At 40.1% G+C, this 16696-nt stretch overlaps 1 protein-coding gene across 1 annotated transcript in view; it reads right to left on the minus strand.

Annotated features, from left to right (window-relative positions):
• tcf25 (TCF25 ribosome quality control complex subunit) overlaps positions 1-16696 on the minus strand; it is a 35176-nt gene that overhangs the window by 5377 nt on the left and 13103 nt on the right. The window contains exons 11-15 of the mRNA XM_078544445.1: positions 14885-14990; positions 13431-13590; positions 10361-10448; positions 3367-3525; positions 324-414 (exon numbers count right to left, since the gene is read on the minus strand). Of these exons, the coding sequence (XP_078400571.1) occupies positions 324-414; positions 3367-3525; positions 10361-10448; positions 13431-13590; positions 14885-14990 (604 nt within the window). The remainder of the gene's footprint in view (positions 1-323; positions 415-3366; positions 3526-10360; positions 10449-13430; positions 13591-14884; positions 14991-16696) is intronic.

The raw sequence follows: 16696 nt of genomic DNA on the forward strand, positions 1-16696 counted from the left end.
TTTCCTTTACAATCTGTAGGTCTATTCATTTCCTGACCAAACGCTTTTAAAACCAAAATTTGGCATCACCTATAGTCACTATTTATGGCATACTCATTCAATTTGATGGTGCCCTGCAATATGAGCCTTGTCCTTTCACCAATGTTATTTAATTTTAAAAATAGACTATAATACTATTTTGAACTTATAACAGCTCAGACAAAACAAAGGGAGCTCTTGATAGTCTACTCGTGGGTTGAAGCGTCAAGAACACAATTTAATAAATCTAAGTCCAATGTTTTTAAGAGCAAATACAGAATTTGTGTAATGTCAATGTCACTCACGGGTGGAAGGGTTGCAATAGCTTCCTTTATCTCAGACAGTATAATGTGACGATAGATATTCCGGGGAACATTCTGGTATCTAATCCTTCTCCTGGAATGAGGAAAAAAACATGCACAAAGGATACTTAAACTTCATAATCCAGATTATAACATTATTAAACTATGGTCCTATGAAAGGGTAAATAGTAAGGGCAAGAAAACGGGACTACATGGATAGATTATTTTTAAAGAGCTGACATAGACATGATGGGCAGAATGGCCTCATTCTAGACTGTAAAATTCTATGACTCGAAGATGCAGCTATTTTATGTCGCAAGAACATAGGAAATAGGAGGAGCAGGCATTTGGCCCCCTCGAGCCTGCTCTGCCATTTCAATAAGTTAATGACTGATCTGATTGTGCCTTAACTCCACTTTCCTGTCTGCCCCCCCACAGCCCTTGACTCACTTGTCAGTCAAAAATTGAATTGATCTGCCCTGTGCTCCCTGAATGTTACAGGAAAGGGAAGGAGAACAAACTATATACATCAATGCTTTTTAAATCGAATCTCAGCAGCAGCACATTATTTAAAAAAAGAAAAATAACTAATGCTGGTTTTCACTTGTTAAAAGCAAGATTAAAGAAACTCAATGGGATAAGAACCAGTAACGTACTTAATTTTAAAAGTGAAAAAAACGCATGCCTAAGTTTTTTTAAAAAAATCAATTCACCACGAAAACATTAGACCCCTAATTCGGACAAGTGTTTCTGAAACTTGGATTAGGAAAAAAGGCATTCTGTTGCTGAGCTGCAACACTAATTTCAACGACTCACCGTATTTCTAATGTACCAAGTTAATTGTACATTCTAAAACTCAAAAGGGGTCTAGATTTTTCAAAACATTTCAGTGGATAAGGTTATTTTAGTGAACTGATATTTCTTTCTATTTTTATAAAAAATATCAAGTTCAAAGGCAAAGAAGTGTCTTTAACGTGCATATGATGTGGAGTTTCAGCTTTGGACACAATGGGCAGTCCAATGCAAAATTGCGTTTTAAATTGTGTTAGTTATCCAAAATGAAGTTATGCTTCAAGTTTCCACTCAAACTCATTTGCATATCACAGAACATGGACTCTTCCATGAACCAGCGCAATCAGGCAGTGTAAACAGAACATAATTGTTTATATTTTCCCCCCTGCATCAAAAAGATATTCACTGATGTATTTAAGAATGGTAATCTGGTGAAGTTTTATAAATACAGATAAAAAGGGAGGTCACAAAAAAGTAACCATTTTTAATAAAAAATGATTAGTCCAGCACCTGTGAATAAGCTGATTTTAAATCACTGGAAATGAGGTTAAAAAAACTTTCCAGAATTGTTTATTAGTTTCACTAATGCACAATAGTTAATTCCTTAGTAAATAATTTTTAAAAAAATATTTTAAAAATCTCTTAACGCCTTTGTGCCTAAAGAAGCTTAATTTGAAGAGCCACTTCAAAGGGCTGGAAGTCGGCAGAAACTTGTGTTCATTAATCTGATTTGGGGGTGTGGTAATTTTGTGGGCCTGGTCAGCTTCCTGCACAATGTTCCTTGAACCAGCACAAGGGTCGTTTTACGCTGGTCGTCAGTGAGCTAGCTGGGATGAGGAAGAAAAGTTACTGAAGTGAATTTTGAAAGCGAACTGCAATATTTACATTTTTTAAAATAGTTTTTCGCAGAACAATTTTATTTTAAGGGACCATACAATGGGTTTGAGGAACTGCCATGATAGCACCATGAAGAATGTTTTTGATAGGACGTCATTCAGGTAAAACGTTTTACATAATATATTGGTGAATAATGCAAGTAGAAAAATACCAATTGGAGGGAACATATCTCCTTTGCCAAAGCAGAAGAAAAAAACTAACTGCCGTGGCGGGAATGACATAGGAGATCAGCCACATACATGCTGGCCAAAATAAATTGTATTCTAAAAGATTAAACATACAATTAGAAAGATAAACTGCAGTGGAACTGATGCAAGCATTTCTCTGGACGTGTTCAATTTCTCATGCTTTGATGAAAAAAAATGACAAACAGCCAGAGAGAAGAGTATATTAAATGTGACTGAACATCTAGACACACAGTTGGGGGGCAGGATGAGGCAAATGCCCCAAAGGAACTTGCTAATCGGGCTGAGAGCCAGCTGATGCACTATGGACAAAATTTACAATAGGCAAATTAATCAGAATTAGGTTTGAAGAAAAATGGTAGTGAATGGCTGTTCAATCTGTCCTGCCAGGGATAGTAAGAGCAATATTTTTTTGTATTCCTTTAACTCTCATTTATTCACGCTGCTCTACTTACATGAGCATATGACCATTAATTATTTTCAGAATTACCATACAATTCAAATTCTGGAAAAGGCGGCCCAAATCTTCCAATCAGGCTCGGAACTCCTATTTCCAACCCTGGTCAGAAAAAAAAGGACCCATTTACCTTCCTCTGATTTTTCTGGCCATCCGATGGAGGGTCCTGTGGAACTGAGTCAGCGCAGGAAACCTTGGAGACATCAGCGAAGGGAATCAATGCAGAAGCCACGTCCCCTTTTTATGGCACCAGCTGCCGCATTCTGGTTAAGTGTTCACTAACACACTGAAAAGCTTTGGGACATATTTACAGCTTTTTACTGTGTTAGTGAATGAGTGTTGTGGGGGCCGGGGTGTGAAGTGGTGAGGCAACAAGGTAAGGAGTAGGGTGACACATAGGAAGGGTGGTGAGGTGAGGGGGGGCTGGGGGGGGCGTCAGTTGCATTGTTACCCAGGAGTTAGTCTAGGATTTTTCTGTCCAACATTTCCAGGTAAGTCGGAACCAGTCTCCGACTCTAACTGAGTTCAAAACATTTTGGAAGGTCCTGGGGAGCTGGGGAATTACCCATTGGAAGTTCAAACTTTCCATACAATTCACACAGAGTCAGGGCATTGGAAATTCTGAGGGGTCCCGCAACACATCCTAGTGGGTATGTCTGGTCTCCGATGATCTGGAGACCAGAAGATCTTGGCTGTAGTTTCAAGAAGCACCTACTTGTTCTCAGACTCCTGTACAAGTGGGTCTTTTGCATCTACTCGTCTTAAAACCTCCTTCACATTCGCTTCCAACCAAGACATGATTCCTGCTTCTTTCCAGAGCATCCAGTTTCTTCCAATAAATAGTGCTACTAATTGCTTCAGTGCACTTGGCTGCCTGCAGCAGGGGGTGGGGGAATGGAGGGAGAGGGAGATATGAAGGTTATTAACAATATAGAATCATAAAATGCTTACAGCACGAGGGTAACATTTGGCCCGTTGTATCTGTAACGACTCTCTGCAAGAGCAACTTAGCTAGTCTCAGTCCCCTGCCCTTTCCCTGTGGCCCTGCAAATCTTCTCTCTTCAGGTGCTTATCCAAATCCCTTTTGAAAGCCACGAATCCACCTCCACCACCCTCTCAGGTAATGCACTCTAGATCCTAAACAGAAGCTGCACAAAAAAGGTTCTTCATGTCACCGCTGCTTACTTTGCCATTCACTTTAAAACAGTATTTTCTGGTTCTTGACCCTTCCAACAATGGGAACAGTTTCTCCCTATCTACTCTGTCTAGATCCCTCGTGATTTTAAACAGTTTCATCAAATCTCCTCTCAACTTTCACTTCTCCAAGGAGAACAACCCCAGCTTCCCTAATCCATCCAGGTAACTGAAGTCACTCATCCGTGGAACCATTCTTGTAAATCTTCTCTGCTCTCTAAAGCCTTCACATCCTTCCTAAAACGTGGTGCCCACAATTGGGCACAATATTCCAAAGGCCAAACGAGTGTCTTATAAAGGTTCTTCAAAACTTCCCTGCTTTTGGACTCTAAGTCTCTGTTTATAAAGCCCAGGATATCCTAAATGCCTTTTTAACCACTTTCTCAACCTGTCCTGCCCTTAAAAGGCACCTTTAATAATTTGTACACATATATCCCAGGCTTCTCTGTTCCCGTACCCCCTTTAGAATTGTACCCTTTACTTTATATTGCCTCTCCTCACTCTTCTGACCTAAATGTAGCCCATCACAGTTCCCTGCATTAAATTTCATCTTCTACGTGCCTGCCCATATTAACAGCCTATGTCCTTTTGAAGTATATCACTATCCTCCTCAATGTTCACAATACTTCCAAGTTAAATGTCATCTGCAAATTTTGAAATTATGCCTTGCATACTCAAGTCCGGGTCATTAATATAAATCAAGAAAAGCAGTGGTCCTAGTACTGACCCCTGGGGAATCCCATTGTATATCTTCCTCTAGTCTGAAAAAAACGCTCACCGCTACTTTCAATTTTCTGCCTCACAGCCAACTTTGTATCCATGCTGCCACTCTTCCTTTTTTTCCATGGGCTTTAATTTTGCTGGCAAGCCTATTTCGTGGCACTTTATCAAACCACTTTTGGAAAATACAAATACATCACATCAACTGCATTACTATCATCAAACCTCTAACCTCAAAAAACTCAATCAAGTTAGTTAAATACAATTTGTCCATACCAAATCAGTGCTGGCTTTCCTTAATTAATCTACGTTTGTCCGAGAGACATAATTTTCTCCCAGATTAACACTTCGAAAAGCTTTCCCACCATCGAGGTTAAACTGACTAGTGTGTAGTTTCTGGATCTATCCTTAATCCTTTTTTATAAACAAGAGCATAATATTTACAATTCTCTGACAACACTGCTGTATCTGAGGATTGGAACATTATGGCCAGTACCGCCACAATTTCTACCCTTACTTCCCTCAGCATCCTCAGATGTATCCCATCTAGTCCTGGTGACTAATCAACTTTTATGTACAGTTAGCCTTTCTAATACATCTTTTTAATCAATTGTTAGCCCAGTGTCTCAACTACCTCCTCCTTCACTATGACTTTGGCAGCATTTTTTTCTTTGGTAAAGACAGATTCAAAATACCCATTTAGTACCTCAGCCACACCCTCTGCCTCTATGTATAGGTCCCCTTTTTGGTCTCTAACCAGCCCCATCTCTCTGCTTATTACCCTTTTGCTATTCATATACCTACAGAAGACATGAATTCCCTTTTGTGGTAGTTGCCACACTCTTCCCATATTCTCTCTTTGCCTCTCATTTCCTTTTTCACTTCCCCTCTGAATTTTCTACATACAGCCTGGTTCCCATTTGTATTATCAGCCTGACATCTGCCATATGCCCCCTTTTTTGGTTTCATCTTATTTTATCTCTTTTGTCATCCAGGGAGCTCTGACTTTATCTGTCCTACCTTTCCCCTCGCGGGCATGTGCCTCAACTATACCTAAACTATCTCCTCTTTAAAGGGAGCTCAATGTTCCTTTACAGTTTTGCCTGCCGATCTTTAATTCCAATTTACCTGAGAGATCCACTATCATCCCACAGAAAATGGCCCTCCACCAACTAAGTATTTTTACTCTGGATTGCTCCTTGTCCTTTTGCATAGCCAACCTAAACTATATACTGTATTTATCATTCCCTAAGTGTTCCCCTGACACTTGATCCACTCGACCTGCATTTCCCAGAACCAGATCCCACAATGCCTCCTCCATGTTGGGTTTAATACATAGAGATCAAGAAAATTCTCTCAAAACACTTCAGAAACTCTGCTCCATCTCTGTCCTTTACACTAATTATCCTAATTTGGATTTGGATTCTAATAAAGCCCCCCAGTATCACTACTCCACAGTTTTTGCACCTCTTTGTAACTTTCTTTGTAAATTTGCTCCTGTATATCTTTCCCCCTATTTGGTGGTCTAAAGAACGCACCCACAGTAGTGTAATGATACTTCCATTGTTTCTTGACACTAACCAAATAGGTTCTATCCTTGATTCCTCCAGGTCATTCCTTCTCTCCAGCACTATAATATTCCCCCTAATCAATACTGCTGCCCCTCCTCCTTTCTTTCCTTCCCCATCTTTCTTGAACTCCATGTCTGGGACAAATGGGAACAGAGTCGTTGAGAAAAATAGGAAAATTTGCAACAGTACACTATATGTCAAAGGCATATTTAAGAATCTAGTGCTTCATATAAAGCCACGTCTTTCTGTTTAGATATCAGCCTTCATATGTCCTCCATAAATCTGTCTACAAAAAAATCACTTGTACCAATACCTCAATCATTAATGGTATATTTATACGAGCTTTAAGCATCTGTCTGAATTATATGCCATGGTTCATCGGTACAGATTAGTAAGTCATAATTTTTGCTGATCCTACCTTAAAAGCAGAACTTTGAGATATATCAGCATCTGTGGAGAGAGAAACAGAGATAACGTTTCGAGTCTGTATGATCCTTCTACAGCTCTGAAAGGTCATACTGACTCGAAATGGTAACTCTGTTTCTCTCTCCACAGATGATGCTAGACCTCAGTTTTTCCAGCATTTTCTGTTTTTGCTTCAGATTTTCAGCATCTGCAGTATTTTGCTTTTACTTTTAGATACGTATTACATATAAGTTAAATTAATATTGTTACACAAAATTCAATTCATATTCAGGATGATTTGCTATTTGGTAGTGGAAATAAACTAATCACTGCCAAAATGAGTAACTTTGTGTAAAAGCATCTTGGCAATAGCAGTTCTGATTCAATACATTTGTCCCTATCAGCTTTAGCAGTAATTGTACAGAAAACATGGGAAGCATCATGAGTGACTATATTCTAATAATCTCCAAGTTTCACTTTCCTTTGAAATTCATTCATGGGATTTGGGTGTCAGCCAAAGCTAACTTTTATTGGTCATCCCTAAATGCCCTTGAGAAGATGGTGATGAGCTGCCTCTTGAACCGTTGCAGTGCATGAAGGTACAGGTAATCCCATAGGGAAGGGAATTTCAAGATTTTTATGGAGTGATAATTATAAAGGCGATATATTGCCAAGCCAAGATGTCGTGAGATTCAGAGGGCATCTTGTAAGTGGTAGTGTTCCAATACACCTGTTACCCTTGTTCTTCCAGGTGGCAGAGGAGATGCTGTCAAAGAAGCCCTGCCCAGTTGCTACAGTGCAACTTGTAAATAGTATACATTGCAGCTACTGAATGATAGGTTATTAATCAAGGAGGCTGCTTTTTACCATCAAGCCAGCGGATCAGCCCTGGTTCAATGAAGAGTGCAGGAGGGCATGCCAGCAGCAGCACCAGGCATACCTAAAAATGAGATGTCAACCTGATGAAGTTATCATACAAAACTACTTGTGTGCCAAACAGCATAAGCAGCAAGTGGTAGACAGACCTAAGCGATCCCACAACCAACGGATCAGATCTAAGCTCTGCAGTCCTGCCACTTCCAGTTGTGAATAGTGGCAAACAATTAAACAACTCACTGGATGAGGAGGCTCCACAAAAATTCTCATCTTCAATGGGGATGTGCCCAGCACTTCGGTGCAAAAGATAAGGCTGAAGCATTTGCAACAATCTTCAGCCAGAAGTGCCAAGCGGAAGATCCATCTAGGCCTCCTCCGGGGGTCCCCAGCATCACAGATACCAGTCTTCAGCTAATTCAATTCACTCCACGTGATATCAAGAAAAGGCTGAAGGCACCGGATAAAGCAAAGACTATGGGTCCTCACAATATTTTGGCAAAAGTACTGAAGACTTGTGCTCTAGAACTTGCTGCACCCAAAGCCAAGCTGTTCCAGTGCAGCTACAACACTGGCATCTACCCAGCTATGTGGAAAATTGTCTGGGTATGTCCAGCACACAAAAAGCAGGACAAATCCAACCCAGCCAATTACCGCCCCATCAATCTACTTTCGGTCATCAGTAAAGTAATGAAAGGGGTCATCAACAGTGCTAACAAGTGGCACTTGCTTAGCAATAACCTGATCACTGATGCCCGGTTTGGGTTCCGCCAGGGACACTCAGCTCCTGACCTCATTACAGTCTTGGTTCAAATATGGACAAGAGAGCTGGACTCCAGAGGTGAGGTGAGAGTAACTGCCCTTGACATCAAGGCCGCTTTTGACCGAACGTGGCATCAAGGAGCCCTAGCAAAACTGGAGTCAATGGGAAGTAGGGGGAAAACTCTCCACTGGTTGGAGTCATACCTAGCACAAAAGAAGATGGTTGTGGTTGTTGGAGGTCAGTCATCTCAGCTCCGGGACATCATTGCAGGAGTTCCTCAGGGTAATGTCCTCTACCCAATCATCTTAGGCTGCTTCATCAATGACCTTCCTTCCATCATAAGGTCAGAAGTGGGGATGTTCACTGATGATTGCACAATTTTCAGCACCATTCATGACTCCTCAGATACTGAAGTAGTCCATGTCCAAATGCAGCAAGATCTGGACAATATCCAGGCTTGGGCTGACAAGTGGCAAGTAACATTCGTGCCATAGAAGTGCCAGGTAATGACCATCTCCAACAAGAGAGAATCTAACCATCACCCCTTGATGTTCAATGGCATCACCATCACTGAATTCCCCCACTATCAACATCCTGGGGGTTACCATTGACCAGAAACTGAACTGAACTAGCCATTTAGATACTGTGGCTACAAGAGCAGGTCAGAGGCTAGGAATCCGGTGACAAGTAACTCACCTTCTGACTCTCCAAAGCCTGTCTACCATCTACAAGGCACAAGTCAAGAGCGTGATGGAATACTCCCCACTTGCCTGGATGAGTGTAGCTCCCACATCATTCAAGAAGCTTGATACCGTCCAGGGCAAAGCAGCATGTTTGAATGGCACCACATCCACAACCATTCACTCCCCCCACCACCAACGTACAGTAGCAGCAGTGTGCACACTCTACAAGAAGCACTGCAGGAATTCACCAAGGCATCTTAGACAGCACTTTCTGAACCCATGACCACTACCATCTAGCAAATGGATGGGAACACCACCACCTGGAAGTTCCCCTCTAAGCCACTCGCCATCCTGACTTGGAAATATATCGCCGTTCCTTCACTGTCACTGGGTCAAAATCCTGGAACTCCCTTCCTAACAGCACTGTGGGTGTACCTACACCACATGGGCTGCAGCAGTTCAAGAAGGCAGCTCACCACCACCTTCTCAAGGGCATCTAGAGATGGACAATAAATGCTGGCCCAGCCAGCGAAGCCTGCATCCCGTGAATGAATAATAAAAAAAATCTTTGTACCTTCATCAGTGCCTACGTGTCTTTTTTATAATTTGGAGACCAGAGCTGTAATCATTACTCCAAGTTTGGTCTAACCAAGGTTCAATACAAGTTTAACATAACCTCCCTGCTTTTCAATTCTATCCCTCTAGAAATGAATCCCAGTGCTTTTTTGCTGTTTTTATAGAGTGGGCTTATTCACCTGCTTTGCTCCTTTTAGGGATTTGTGCTTCTGCATCTCCAGATCCTGACTAAATAAAGTTAACTCTGCATACAAGGTTGATGACAATAAAATCTGGAAGTTAATGTTTTTATAATCAGGACTACAATCTCAAGCAAGGGTTCTAACTAGAGAACAGGATGGTATCTGTAATTATCTCATAATTCCAGCAATTTGTGGTGCAAGAAAATTTGAGCTCAAGGGTGAGGAATAGAATCCAACTCATGCTGTGCACCATAAGATGCCCAACTTCAGTACATTCCGGACATATGTCTTTGACTCCCACTTTGCTTGAAATTTTCTTTTTACCTATGAAGATTTTGTATTTCTTCTGTAGAGGAAAGTTCTATGGAATGAATCCATGTATTCTCAAATGGCAGTCACTTGCGATGTGTTCGTGGGTAGTTCGTCACCCTTATGCAGTAAGAAGTGTGCATACACAAGCCGATTAGAACACGGCAGAATGATCCATCAAATCAATTTTATTTTGGTGTAGTGAACTTGGGGATTAAGGACAAGAGGTATATTTGTGCTGTTATACAGGGTAGTGAGCTAGAGTTGTAGTTGCAGTCTGTACTGCTAGCAGTTTTTCGTATTCCAACTGCTGATCAAAAACAATTTTCATCAGGTCATTATCTCACTTGCACAGAATTTATTAGTCGGCACCTGCAAATGTTGTTAATTTCACAGAGCAAACTACTCAAGCAGTTTCTTTCATGACACATACCTTATTTGTACTTCAAATCCAAAAAAGTTGTGAGACAACACAGCCTGGTCTGCCTGCACACCACACAAATCCAGCAATGGCATTAGTGCTGGAAAGGAATACAAACAAGGTCTCAAGGGTTTTGACATGGCATTATTTTATGGGACAATATCTGGACACGCTTGTTTCAGTTAACAATAGGTGTTTAAAAAAAATATATGTAGCTACTTTTTTCTATTGTGGCAATTTATTACTAACCCATCGCCAAGGGAATGGATATATCAAATCGAAAATGAACTGTTGATCTTAGGCCAAAGAACTTGTACTTACTGAATAAATTAAATTTAAAACAAATCCATCTTATAGTTGGTACAAGTACAAAGGTTAAAAGGTTATGATGTTTGGAACTCAGGTAAAATGGAGGAATGAAAGGGGTCATATGACCTGCTCTAAATCTTGCACCAACAATCTTGGGTGGCTGGTTGTTAAAGGTTAATGGGAGACGCAGATTGTTTTACTGGGATGGTGCAAGATGTTCACACCTGTATACAATGGTAGGAGCATTGGTGTTGACAATGGGTAGACGGTTAGTCTCAGACAGACATTAGGGATGTCAGGTTATATAAAAGGTTATGCTTTAAACTAATTTCAAGATAGAATGGATTTGGAAGTCTAAAGGATAGCTAATTAGCATTTCTCCACACAACCCATGTGATTCACATTGTCATGCAGATGAGCTTTGTGAAGGGATCAAGCCACTGTGATATCAGCTTAATCTTTTCCAAGATACTACCCTCAGAACTAACTATCCTTATAGATTCTAAAATCTATAGGATTTCAGTAATTTTTAACCACACAGTGGCTCTTTCCTCGGGGTGTCCTCTGAGGCTGACAGCAACTCGGTCTTCAGGTCTGGCCTTGTTCACACTGTCTTCTTGAAGTTTGGCCCAGCTATCCTGCTGTCTTCTGGAAGATCTGACCAGCCACCTCCACCTAAGCATCAGTAGTTCTTTAAATGCATTCCTTCCCTTTGATCTTTCCATTGTCCAGTCTCTTTAGAAATGTTTTCTTCTCAGACTTGTTTAGACTATTCTTTACTTTAGCTCTTAGGCTTGTAAAAACAAACTTACCCTATCTTTACCTTACTTAAACCTTTTACAACCTGCATATATCCCCCTTTGAACTACAACAACTCAATTCAAAAACACTTGTTATTGCTTCATGTAAAACTCTGATTGAAGTTCCTCTTGGTTCATTAACATATCAAAACCACTTCTTTCTGTTGGCTTTAGACTCTTGCAGTCGCTCTGGCTCTTAATCCAATTACCATATTTACACCCCCAACAGCCTGTCTTCCAGTCCATAAGAAATACGACAGGGCTATTAACAGAAGCAAAATATTACAATTTCTTGTTTTCTTGACAATAGTTTAGAGTATAGGTTGCTTACTGAATAGTGTTTAAACAATGTTGCTTTTAGCTTGTTTATTACAGTAAAAGTCTTAAAATTTGAAATCTTATCTTGTGATCCTTCCAGACACTCACTAGAAATTCAAATGTCTTTTTAAAAATTATCGGTCTCTACAGGGAACATAACAGTTTTTAAATACATTTAAGCAAGATAGTACAAACTTTAATTGAAAAGGTACTCATTGCTCTGTTTTCATATACAAAGCTGTATGCCTTTCTTAATCTGTTACCATAAGTACTTCCAATCATTTTCCAAAGCCATCAGTAGTTCTAATCCTATTAGAGAACAAAGGTCCATTCAGCACTGATCAAATGACAAAGTCTGTGCTTTCACCCAGTTCCCTCCATTTATAACCCAGGCAATTTGTAGATGCAAACATTGTATGATCGAGACAAACATGAACTAGACCTTCCCTGCAAAACGAGCCAGATTATCACATGCTAAATTAGCACTCAAAACACCAAATTTAGAATAAGCCAATTATAATACATATTTTGCATCGATAGATATATTTTAGATTTGCACCAACAGAAACCTTACAGTATCAATGGGGTGTGAGATCACCTCAACAAATTTTAAGTTCTCACCTGGTCAGTTTGCATCTTCTTAATTTTGTCATCTCTCATTAGTCCTCTGGTTACAGTGTGCAACAGCCAACAAAGCCTGCTAACCCTGCAACACTATTGAGCAGCTGTCTATCTCAGACTAAGGCACACAAGGGTGATTCAGTAATGTAATGCACTGCAGTTCTAACATGCACTTTTCCAGACTATATTTGTGCCTGCAATTTCAATCGTGATTTCTTGCCACACTGCTGAACAGAGACGAGATACTTTCACCACAAGCATTGAAAAAATGTTGCGCTTTAATCACCTCAGGTTTCTTAAGGTGCTTAAGAACATTACAAAGTCCCAGGGATTGGTCTCCAGCAGCTTTCTCACTCAGGCAGAGAGAAATAGAGAGAAGCATTCCCTCCACATACCTCCATCAAATGAAGCACACTATCTATACTGATACAGGAGAGAATATTCCATTGTACAACAGTAGAAAAATTTTTATTCACCCCCCCAAAAAAAAATCACAAAGAACTATCTGGAACTGCAGAGCTCAAGTTTCAAAATAATTCCTTTTTAAAAAGGTTTAAGTACGATCAATATAAAACAAGAAACAGCATGTTCCCTTATATCAAACCATACAATGTTAGCGATAAGCATCAGGTAAAATAATTTCTCAGTTATGGATATGTTCTCATGCTGATGCAAGTGCATAGTTTTATATATGTCCAGTGCAAATTTTTCCGCTCACCACTTAAAGGGCCAATTTTGAAACTGACCTGAATTACAAGTGTACTTTGTCACGTATCCGCTTTTTGCTTTTTGTATAATGACCACTTATAAGATAATTATTTAACAGAATTTTAAACAAGAAACAAACTACCCTCCTTAATGTAAGTGTTTTAATCGTCAATACATGCCTTATTTTCGCATTAGTTGCGTAACTGCAAATTTATAAAAATGATGACAGAGAGCATTGACACTGAACATGTTCTGAAGAGAACATCTTTAATACATAGCCATGGAAATTCTCAGCTGAAGTACAAGGTCAACACTTGCCAACTTACCACCTGGAAATACAATGAGAGCATTTTGTATCAGATGCTTGGCTCGCTCCTGCTTTTGAGTACGCTCAGTATCTGACAGATCTTCTCGTTGACTAAGATGGTAATAAGCCAGTGGAACGGAGAATGCAAAATTAGGGAGCTGAGACAGATTCAAATGGAACTGAGAGACAACAGAAATGCATAAGATATTACTGATAAAGCTAAGACCAAACATGATACAAATACTCAATAGCATGAAATCAGCTACAATTCAATATTGTTATAGCTTGTTTTGAAAGATATTTTTCCCTTTTGTGACAAATTAGCTTGCTGGGTATCACATTATAATAAAATTGATTTCATATATTCACATATTAAAGGAGAAATTATTCACATTTTCATTTTTTCACAGCATTAAACCAGGATAAAATTGAATTTTATTTTTCCTGTATTCACTTGCACTCAACTTTAAGGAAGACAATGGACCATATGTTCAAGTCCTCTAATGGCTCAGCTACTGCATATATTGACCAGCAGAGACCCACACACACAGAACAAGATGTAGAGCTTTCAGTTTCTATTCGCCAATACAAAACATTACAATACATGTTGCAAGCAAAATCAACAACAAAATGAGATTTTACCAGCTTCTTTCAGTTTCGAAGTTGCATTCAGGATGCTATGGTAGTCAATGCAAAACTAAAGTTCAAGCATAGACCTTAATCTGCTTAGTACCATGTTTCCCAAAGATCTTCACAAAGCCTCTCTCTCCTGAGCTAGGAATGGGATGAAGGATTGAGAAGTAAAAAGGTTAGCCATAAGGGGAGGTGATGGCATAGTGGTATTTTCACTGGACTAGTATTCCAGAGACCCAGAGTAATGCTCTAGGGACCCAGGTTTGAATCCCGCTATGGCAGATGGTGAAATTTGAATTCAATAAAAAAAATGACATTAAAAGTCTGATGATGACCGTAAAGCCATTGCCGATTGTCATAAAAACCCATCTGGTTCACTAATGTCCTTGAGGGAAGGAATCTGCCGTTCTTACCTGGTCTGGCCTACATGTGACCCCAGATCCACAGCAATGTGGTTGACTCTTAAATGCCCCCTGAACAAGGGCAATTAGGGATGGGCAATAGATGCTGGCCTAGCCATAGACGCCCACATCCCATGAATGAATAAAAGAAAGAAGTTTTCCCAATCCTGACTCCAATGAGTAAATCCTATTGGGTGATGACAGAATCAAACATGGATATAATGTCCCAAACAGTAAAATACATTGCGGTGCTCACATTTGGGAAAACAAATGCAGGTTAATCAACACCCATAGAATTGTACTTCAACCCAGTCAACACTATCAGGATTGGGGTTTGGGGTGAAATAAACATTAGAGACCAAAACATTAGTTTTGTCATTTTTAAAATTCAATATAACATCAAAATTGACAAGCAAACCAACCATGGACATGCTCTCACCTCCCATTCCTCATGGAGTCTTGTCAGGAAACCATATTCTCGGGCTCGCAATGCCAGAAAATCAATGATCAACAAAGCACATAGTGGATCTGTCTCAGGGTCCAGGCTACAGATACAGACATTATGAATTAGACTGTGCCAGAATTAGAGTAATATTTATTAAGCCTCATTTCCTAATGTATCATTTTCAATTAATGCATAATAATTCCTATTTCCCAATGCCTCATTAGCTGACTTAGTGTCAGACTGGTCTAGATAGAAAAAGTCTATTTTAAAAAGTAAATTTATCTTCCCATCTTTATTTTATTTATTCACAGGATGTGGGCATAGCTGGCTAGGCCAGCATTTGTTGCCCATCCCTAATTGCCCTTTGAGAAGGTGGTGGCGCGCTGCCTTCTTGAACCGTTGCAGTCCATGTGGTGTAGGTACACTCTGTGCTGTTTAGGAAGGGAGTTCCAGGATTTTAATCCAGTGACAGTGAAGGAATGGCGATATAGTTCCAAGTCAGGATGGTGTGTGGTTTGGAGAGAAATTGCATGTAGTGCTCCCACGCCTCTGCTGCCCTTGTCCTAGGTGGTAGAGGTCAGATGATTGGGAGGGTGCTGTCAATGGCGTCTTGGTGAGCCGCTGCAGTGCATTTGGTAGATGGTACACACTGTTGCTACCTTGAGTCAGTGGCGGAGAGAGTGAATGTTTAAGATGGCAGCAGCAGTGCCAATCAAGCAGGCTGCTTTGTTCTGGATGGTGTTGAGCTTCTAGAGTGTTGTTGAAGCTGCACTCATCCATGTAGAGAATATTCCATCACACTCCTAACTTGTGCCTTGTGGATGGTGGACAGGCTTTGGGGAGTCAGGAAGCAAGTTACTTGCTGCAGAATTCCCAGCCTCTGACTTGCTCTTGCAGTCACAATTTTTATATGGCTGGTCCAGTTCAGTTTTTGGTCAATGGTAACCCACAGGATGTTGGTAGTGAGGGATTCAGAAATGGTAATGCCATTGAATGTCAATGGGATATGGTTTGATTCCCTCTTGTTGAAGACTGTCATTGTCTGGCACTTGTGTTACTTGTGGCACGAATGTTATTTGCCATGTATCAGCCCAAGCCTGAATATTGTCCTGGTCTGCATCTTCGTTTGTATGAAACATATTTAGGTACCATAGAATAGAGCAATTGAAGACCTCCTTAACAGTAATCATAAATTGAATTTAATATTCATTTTTTGAAGTAGGCTTAAGGAGATGGGTTCTTTAAAACTGAGTACGGAATTTTTTTCCCTTTCTGATGGTTGCAAAACTCATTTCATCAACTTCTATTGCTAAAGACCTTAATCAAAAGAAATAGAACCACAGAACACTACAGCACAGAAAAACAGGCCATTCGGCCCTTCTAGTCTGTGCCGAAATATTATTCTGCTAGTCCCATTGACCTGCACCCAGTCCATAACCCTCCAGACCTCTCCCATCCATGTATCTATCCAATTTATTCTTAAAACTTAAGAGTGAGCCGCATTTACCACATGTTACCAAATGATAACATTATATTTAATTCTTAATATTCTATTAAAAGCAGGTATCAAGGTGAAGGGACACAAGTTCAATCACTCTTTCCATTCCATTTCCAATAACTGTGAAATTACATAAAGGTTTGTCAATGGGTTTCTGATTGCAGGACTGCTTTTGGATTGGAAATAGTTCTTTCACCTCCATTTTGGCCGCAGAAGGCTCAAAATCTGCTCAGGAAAAGTAGCAGTAAATACCATTCAGAACTAGGAGAAAATGGGGGATAGGAGCACCCTCAGTTCACCAGATTGTT

This window comes from Cetorhinus maximus, chromosome 6 (assembly GCF_964194155.1).
Source record: "Cetorhinus maximus chromosome 6, sCetMax3.hap1.1, whole genome shotgun sequence".
NCBI lineage: Eukaryota > Metazoa > Chordata > Chondrichthyes > Lamniformes > Cetorhinidae > Cetorhinus > Cetorhinus maximus.